A 9,252-nucleotide genomic window follows, 5' to 3' on the forward strand; every position below is an offset into this window, starting at 1 on the left:
TAAGTGAAATAAGCCAGTCATAAAAGGACAAACATTGTATAATTCCTCTTTCATGAGATTCCTAGAGTAGTCAAATTCATTGAGACAGAAAGGAGAATGGTGGTTACCAGTGGCTGGGAGAAGGGGAGAATGGGGACTTAAGTGTTTAACACTGTACAAAGTTTCAAGTGGGGAAGATGAAAAAGTTCTGAAGATGGAGGGTTAGTGATGGTTACACAACACTGAGAATTTACTTAATGCCACAGAGCTATATATACTACCTAAAATGGTAAATTTCACATTACATATATTTTAGCACCATAAAAATAGTATTTTGTAACAATCACACTAAGATATATTGATGACAGGAAATGGAAGAATATATGTGTGGTGGGATACACTAGCAATCTTCCCCACTTAATTAGACAGCACATAGTAATCAAAACAATTCAGTGGGTCTGACACACAGATAAAGAGCCCTCTCCTTCTGGGTAACAAAGGGAACAATGACTGACAGCTACTGATTCTTGAATTACAAGGCTCGAAGCAAGGCAGGAAAGATGTAGATGCTTCGCACAATATTAGAGGTGGTTTAGTGGCTTCACATAAACTTTGCTCATCTATAATCAAGGCTGTGAGGTGTCTGGGAAAAATAACTACTTTTTTTCTTGAGTTGTATTACTTCACAGGTTACTTAGGAAATGAAACCAGCTTGACCACTGGTCTCATTAGTATAGAGGTTACACAGAATTGAGCACTCACTTTTACCTTCAATCACTGGGTTAGCTCTCCTACCTCTCCAAACCAGGCAGAGAAGAAAATAATTGAGCAGAGTCTCATTACTGAGCATCACTGACTCTCCTGCAGAGGCCAGAGGCATTGTTCAATTGTGCAAAATACAAGTAGGATTCAAGGAGAAATACCACTTCTTGTGGAGAGCATGTTAGGGATGATGTCATCAGACTGAAAGATTCGAAGAGACTGTGTGATTTGGCATATGGGCATGATCTGTCCCTGTCTTTCTCTCTGACTTCATCTCTTGCCACTCCTCCCTGTCATCACTCAACTTGCCTTCTTGCTATTCCTCAACACAAATTTCAGACCCATGTGAGGGATCCTGAACCTCTTTCTGCCTGAAACATTCCTTCCTCAGCTGTTCTCAACCACTCCCTCACCTCATTCAGTTCTCTTCTCAAATGTCAGGTTTTTAAAGAGGCTTTCCTTGATGATTTTATTTAAGATAGCCTCTCCTCCATCATTCTCTAGCCCCCTACACTGTTTCATTTTTTTTATAGACTAATCACAGTTGTTACATAATTTGTTTATTGCCTATTTCCTATCACTAGAATGTAAACTCATAGGGCAGGAAGGACATCAGTCTTACTCATTACAATATTAGCAGTGCTTAGAACAGGGGCATACAAACAACAAATAGATATCTGTTGAAGGAATATGGGCAGAGGAAGAGAGCATAGAGAGTGCAATGGACAGGTCAGATAGTATCCAAAAAGGCCACTCCTACTTTCAAAGGACTAAGTCCATATGTGCCTCCCCTTGGAGACTTAAGAACTTAACACCTGATGGCTAGTATACCGGCCTTTACTCCTCCTACACTGCAGTATTCTTGAGCATTGCCTGATCCTTCAGTAAATAAAGTTGTTTATCTATATTGCAGTTCAAAGGACTTGGTAAGAGGAAGGCTCATAGGGCTGAATATGTAATTTATCCTAATTTGAGAGTTTTACACAACAAGAAACTGGAAGGGGACTGGCTCCTCTAGGTGGTCTACAACTCAGAATCACCTTGGCTTAGCAGCAGTGTAGAAATCCATAACCCAAAAAGCACAAAGACAACTCCAAGTGTTAAAGAATGAATTCTTTGACTTTATAACAAAAATTAGCAAATATTGCCCTTTGGGATCAAAAAAGGGAAGGGCCCTGATACACTCAGGTTACTTACAGAAGTTAAACTATTGGGGGAAAAAAAAAAGATATACACAGAGAAAAAAATACATGCAAATTATTAAAGTGCAATTAACATACACTATTGTATTTTTAAACATTTAACAATAGAACAGCCAGACATTAACCAGGTATTTGGTTATCTTAAAGCCACAAATGTTCCATAAATCCAACAACAGCTTCAATGCATTCTTTGTGTTAGTAATGTCTAAAAGGTATATACTCTTCATCGGAATATTCTGGAAGAAAAAATTTAAGAAAAAATAAACAAGAAATACACTATCAATAGTTATCAATGGGTGGTGAAATCAAGGATGTCCCTAGTGATCTTTTTTTTTTCTTTGGCCACGCCATGTGGCATGCGGGATCTTAGTTCTCCAACCAGGGATCGAACCTGTGCCCCCTGCATTGGCAGTGCGGAGTCTTAACCACTGCACTGCCAGAGAAGTCCCCCAGTTAACTTAATACTTAAATATTTTCCATGTAATCACAATAAAGAAACTTATTTAAAAATTAAAACAATAAATAATTGAACAATCAACTTTACCAAAGAAACATAATACAGCCACGTTATACAAGACCTTTCTCAGTCCTGAAAGGCAGAGGAATGAACTATAACACTGTCCTATTTATAACCTTTTCCCCCAAACCAAAAAAAAAAATCACTGTAATCGTGAACATTTTATTTCTTCCTTTCAATACAATTTTCAACAGGTTTATTAAACTTAATTTTTTAAAGTAAGTTTTCAAGCATACTACCCAGAAAAATTGTGATTATATTTGAATTTTTCAATGATCCATTGGTGTAAGGAATACCTTGAACTAAGTAAGATCTTTTGTGGCACATGTTCAGAACCACGTATTATCAAGAACCATTCCTGAGAGTAACATCCTCAGAAGCAATCTAAAATTACAGAGGAAAAAACTACCTATTCAAAAGAAATAACATGAGCTAATGAAGAGAGAATAATGGACACTTCTTTGCCTACCCACATCCACTCTTCTCTTCCACCTTTCCAACAGAATACCAATTTTCTTCATGTTTCCACCCTCCTCAGCTGCAAGGGTGGATGGATCCCCATTTGTACAAGCTGTTACTGGTCTTGGGTAGAACTAATCAGGCTGAAGGGAAACACACAGCCCAGGATTACAGGAACAGATCACTCTCTCCTTGTGCATTTTATTGATTACAACTGATTTCAAGGAGGAAATCAGCCTTTGGACATCAATTTTTGTGAAGAGGAGGGCAGAGAAAGAGAAAGAAACTAGATCTATGATGAAGTCATTGATTTGCTGAATCAAATAATTTTGTAGTTTGTCTACTAGTCTGCACTTCCTATTCTGTATCCTAACGAAGTTCTTTTTAAGCAAATTTGAGTCAGGTTACATAAAACCCAACTTACTAGCCAAAAGCATCCTAACGCATATGGAAGGAAATCAAATCATTTTGAATTATCTTGTTAACAAAAGTCAAATACTATATGTTAATATGTGTTAATACCTTAATTAATACTTAGAACTGTTGACAACTACGTCTCCGTCACAAAAATAAGTTTAAGTATCCCACCTGTCACGTTGTCTTAATAGCTGCCAAAAAAGACATCAGTAAACACCAATGCACCTTTCTTAAAGATTTTTTAAAAAGAAAAAAGTTATACATACTTACACTTTATATTCTTTATGTAAATACATTCAAAAAAAAAGGAAAGAACAATCTGAGAGTTCCTTCTAGGGCTTGCATTTGGTTGACAAACAACTTAATAATCAGACATAGTTTATAAGAATATTGAGACAACTCGTGTATGTAAGAGTTTGAAAACTTTCTTGTTGCACTTTGTGTGTATGCTTATACATACACAATTTTTTATATGTGTAGACACAACTAAGACAATTATTATTAAAAAAACACTTTTACTTTATTACAGATATTCACCAAAGGATATGCCATGGTGCATTAATAACATGAGAATCATAACCCAAGAGCTTTTTTTTTCTTGCTTGATGGCTATGTAAAAATATATCTGGTGGGGCTTCCCTGGTGGCGCAGTGGTTGAGAGTCCGCCTGCCGATGCAGGGGATGCGGGTTTGTGCCCAGGTCCGGGAGGATCCCACATGCCGCGGAGCAGCTGGGCCTGTGAGCCTTGGCCGCTGAGCCTGCGCGTCCGGAGCCTGTTTTCCACAACGGGAGGGGCCACAGCAGTGAGAGGCCCACGTACTGCCAAAATATATATATATATATATATATATCTGGCTTACGAAATATAAATCTCATTAGTCATTTATAGTAATACACAAATATTGCCAAGCAAATATAAAAACACTAAAGTTTACTGTTGCCAAGTTGCTATGGCTAAATATCAATTAAAGAAACAAACCAAGAAAAACATTTGAACTTCTGCAGTCATAGCTCAAGGATACAGAAGGTAAAAACAAAAGTGGATGCATTCTGATGTAAATTGATACAGCCACTATGGAGCACAGTATGGAGGTTCCTTAAAAAACTAGAACTACCATACGACCCAGCAATCCCACTACTGGGCATATACCCTGAGAAAACCATAATTCAAAAAGAGTCATGTACCACAATGCTCATTGCCTCTCTATTTACAATAGCCAGGACATGGAAGCAACCTAAGTGTCCATCAACCGATGAATGGATAGAGAAGATGTGGCACATACATACAATGGAATATTACTCAGCCATAAAAAGAAACGAAATTGAGTTATTTGTAGCGAGGTGGATGGACCTAGAGTCTGCCATACAGAGCGAAGTAAGTCAGAAAGAGAAAAACAAATACCGTATGCTAACACATATATATGGAATCTAAGGAAAAAAAAAAAAGGTCATGAAGAACCTAGGGGCAAGATGGGAATAAAGACGCAGACCTATTAGAGAATGGACTTGAAGATATGGGGAGGGGGAAGGGTAAGCTGGGACAAAGTGAGAGAGTGGCATGGACATATATACACTACCAAATATAAAATAGATAGCTAGTGGGAAGCAGCCACACAGCACACAGAAATCAGCTTGGTGCTTTGTGACCACCTAGAGGGGTGGGATAGGGAGGGTGGGAGGGAGGGAGATGCAAGAGGTAAGAGATATGGGGATATATGTGTATGTATAACTGATTCACTTCGTTGTAAAGCAGAAACTAACATACCATTGTAAAGCAATTATACTCCAATAAAGATGTTAAAAAAAAAAAGTGGATGCATTCTGAGTTCTCCCTTGAAATCTTAACGTCTGACTCTAGCAGAATGAATCAAAAACTTCAGTTTAGAAAAACTGGTGTGACTTCGTATGTCCCTCACATAACAGCAGGTTGGAGGCACAATCAAACCTAAAAATCTATTACAGCGGGAACTGGAAATATGGACTATTATAGGGTAAAGATGAACATATAAATTGTTGTATCATGAGGGAGGATAAATAAGAAATGCAAATCCAATGCAGTAAGGGAAACTGGTTCGCAAATGGTTAAACAGTTTTCAAACTCCTCAGTGTCAAATCAATATTGTTGGACTCAAACCTCAGCATCCTATCAGACTACAGAACTGGTACCCCAGCCACACACCTAGATATTCCTTAATAAATTAAACTAAAAACTGGCAATATTATTGGATATCTACTTCTTAAAGACTTCTTTCAACTAAAAACAAACAGTTGCAGTTACAGCTATTTCATCATTACTTCTGTCCTAAAGGCATGGATTCTTAAAACTTCTAGTTAATAAAGGACTGAATTTTAAGAGTTGGAAGGGGGACTTCCTGGTGGCACAGTTGTTAAGAATCCACCTGCCAATGCAGGGGACACGGGTTCGAGCCTTGGTCTGGGAAGATCCCACATGCCGCGGAGCAACTGAGCCCATGGACCACAACTACCGAGCCTGCGCTCTAGAGCCCGCGAGCCACAACTAGTGAGCCTACACGCTGCAACTACTGAGCCCACACGTTGCAACTACTGAAGCCTGCGCGCCTAGAGCCCACACTCCTCAACAAGAGAAGCCACCGCAATGAGAAGCCTGCACACAGCAACAAAGAGTAGCCCAAGCTCACCGCAACTAGAGAAAACCAGCGTGCAGCAATGAAGACAAACGCAGCCCAAAAAAAAGAGTTGGAAGGAATCTTAGAAAATCATTTCTAATCCACACTCCATCTCAAGCTAGGAAACTCTGATGAATGCATTTAGCAAAAATGTATGGAGTTCTTTGTATTCAAGGCTGAATGTTGATTGCTGGGGGTAACACAAGTGTATCTAAAACCTGATACCTTCCTTTAAGGAATCTATAGGATGCTCCAAGGAATTTTGGGATGTGAAATAGAATATTATACCATAATAAAGATAAAAATAAAATCCTAAGAACCAAGAGAAGTCTTTAGGCAAGATAAAAGGATTCAGTGGATGCTTCAGTGATGTTTGAGTTAAGCATGGAATCTAGACATTTGGCAGTGGAAGGGAAGGACATTCCAGGCAGTGAGAATAGAATAAACTCTGATGCCCTGTACATGCAGACTTCATTTCCAACTCCTCTTTCCTTACGTAGTCTGCTTTTGCCAGGCCAGTCATCTTGGCACCTATTCTTCCAATAAGACAGGTTCTTCAAACAGGCATTCCCTCCTCAGGGCCTTTGCATCTACTGCTCCCTCTGCCTGGAAAGAACTTCCCCCAGATACCTGTAAGGCTGGCTTTCTCACCTCCTTCAAGTCTTTGCTCAAATATCATCTTCTCAGTGAAAACTTACCTGACTATCCTATTTTAAAGTGTCATCCTTGCATTCCCTATCACCCTTCGCTGCTCTATTTTTCCCACAGCACTTATTATTAACCGGCATGGTATATATTCTACTTATTAGCTTTGTCTATGCTCCTGCTGAAAGAGCAGAAGTTATCTCTTTGTTCACCTCCAAATTTTAAAACACTGCCTGCACATGGTAGGCATGACATCAACATTTGCTGACAAACAAATGGAATAAAGAGTGAATAAATGAATTGACTGAATGAAAAAGATTTCTGCCCTCAAACAGGTTATGATCAGAGAAAGCAAATATATAAATAAATAAATAATCTTAAATTATTCCTGAATGACAAAAATAAATACACAGTTAGCAAAACTCAATTTATAAAAGATCAGTAACAGTTCCTAGCATCCCCACTTCCACACGTCCAGCAACCACTAGATTCTTCTTTTTTACATCTCTTAGCTCCCTGCTCCCCCCCCCGTAACACTGTCATGTAGCAATGACCATAAATGACACCAGAGCTGCCACTGCTGCAACAACTGTCTCTTCCCACATTAACCTTCACTGCTACCTACTGAGTAAGGTAAAAGATATTTCTGTTGCCATCGTTGGACAAGAGAAAGATGTATTCCTGGATTTCCAAATTCAATACATTTTTCTGTACATGGTTAAATTCTACACTACAGAAGTAGTTACACTGATATTAAAGATTAGCCATGAAACCTTCTACTTTGATTAGTGCTTAGTTATTAAGTGGAGATATGGAAAAACACATTTTAAAATTGTTTCACCATTGGAACACACTGTTTCTACACTGCAAATGGATGGCACAGGCAAATGGCTAAAAGAAAGATTCCTTCAATAAAGGCTAGCACAGTACTATATTTTAGGCAAATGGGTAGCAATGTAAAGTCAACGGGATTTTTTCCACTCAGAAGAATCAACTAGAATTTTATCCTGGATGAAAGAATAATGTAGAATTCTTAGAGCATTAGTATTTAAATTATGCTACACTAAAACCAAACAGGAGTAGTAGAAAATATTCTTTATCGCCAGCAAAAGCAAAACTACTTAAGGAAATGAGGAATGAGCTCAAGATTTCTCACTTCAGCTAACACCTCCACAGACTGCATTATCATTTTAGGCAAAGTGACATTTCACATTTAATTTTTAACGGCAGGAATGATTTCCATCTGGGATTTATCTGCATAAAAGTGTTAGCCTTGGCACACTTTCAGTATTTAGCTGAAAGCTCATTTTTTGGCTCTAAGCAAAATGCCCAATACTACGCAATAGGTATTATCTCTACATTAATCGCACCACTGAGAGCCTAATATTGTGTTCTACATAGTGGTGAATTTTGCCCTCAGATAAGCACATCTGTCTGTAACCCTCCCTCAAACACTGATAAATTACTTATCTTCACTACCTTAAAATCTTCTGCATTTTTCAACAATATTTACACTTCTAAAATAGTTTAACAGATATTACTATTCTTCGTAAAGAGAAAGAAAAACTATAAATTAGGACAAACTCCCTTACGTAGAAAAATGCCAAACCAGCCGCTGAAATGGTAACTTTCAGGTATAGCATCACAGTTCTAACTGGTCAAACTACAATCCTCGCCAGTTATTGCAGGAGTAGATAAATTGCAGCCACTGGGGGAAAAGCCACATAAAAACGTTAGGTCCTCACTTATCTTCTTCGTTAAAAAGGAGACACCTGAAAGTCACAGGGGCAGTAGATCCCATAAGGCAACCTACTGGAGAGACTGTACTGAGCGTGCATGTCTCCAAACGCAGGAAACCAAAGTTCCTGCGTGACGACAGGATGGCAGCGAAAAACAGTAGCCCATCCGTCCACAGGAGAAGAGAAAGAAGCCCACCAGGAAAGGCTGGGAGTCACGGAGGTGGAGCAGCGAGACCTACCGGCTCCACGCCGTCTCCCTCGGCTGCTAACAGAAGCCGCGGGCTGCAGATCGGCGAGAGCGCCGGGTGGGCTCGCGGGCGCAGGGGGGCCGCGGCTGACCGACTGGCTTCGGCCCCGCACCGGGAAGTCTCCAGGGCCTCGCCCGCGCAGCCGGGAAGCCACCCAGCCCACAGACAGGCGGAGGAGCCACCTGGGCAGAGCCACGTCGGAGAAAGGGAGCGCGGCGGGAGATGGGCACCCGGCACACCCACCGGGAGGCTGACAGCCCGGAGCGCGAGACGGCCGGGGCGCGAGAAGGGCCGCGGCGCGCTTGAGGGGGTCGCCCTGAGGGCGCCGCCGGCCGCCAACGACTCCCCCTAGCCCGAATCGGCTGCAGCGGGGTACTCACGTAGGGCTGGTAGAACTTGGAGAGCCGCGGCTTCCCGTGGTTGTTAAAGATGAGGATCGCCTTGATCATGGCTGAACCGGGCCGACCGGGTGGGAGCTGGGGGCCAGGGCGGGGGCGGGCGCGCGAGCCTCGCCTCGGGATCTCGCTGGCGATCCTTCCCCACCCGCCCCCTCCCGCACACGCGCGCGCGCGCGCCCCCCGGAGCTGAGGGGCAGGGCTTGGATAGGGCGGGGCCTGGGCGGGGTCGGCGCGGAGG

The 9,252-nt window shown here is 41.3% G+C and overlaps 1 protein-coding gene across 1 annotated transcript in view; it reads right to left on the minus strand.

The window, feature by feature from the left end:
* Positions 1-9,150, minus strand: part of AP3S1 (adaptor related protein complex 3 subunit sigma 1) — a 70,024-nt gene extending 60,874 nt beyond the window's left edge. The window contains 1 exon segment of the mRNA XM_082836773.1: positions 8,997-9,150. Within this exon segment, the coding sequence (XP_082692899.1) occupies positions 8,997-9,065 (69 nt within the window). The 5' untranslated portion in view covers positions 9,066-9,150.
* Between the last annotated feature and the right edge of the window lie 102 nt (positions 9,151-9,252).

This window comes from Leucopleurus acutus (assembly GCF_964270905.1).
Source record: "Leucopleurus acutus genome assembly, chromosome: 3".
NCBI classification, from domain to species: domain Eukaryota; kingdom Metazoa; phylum Chordata; class Mammalia; order Artiodactyla; family Delphinidae; genus Leucopleurus; species Leucopleurus acutus.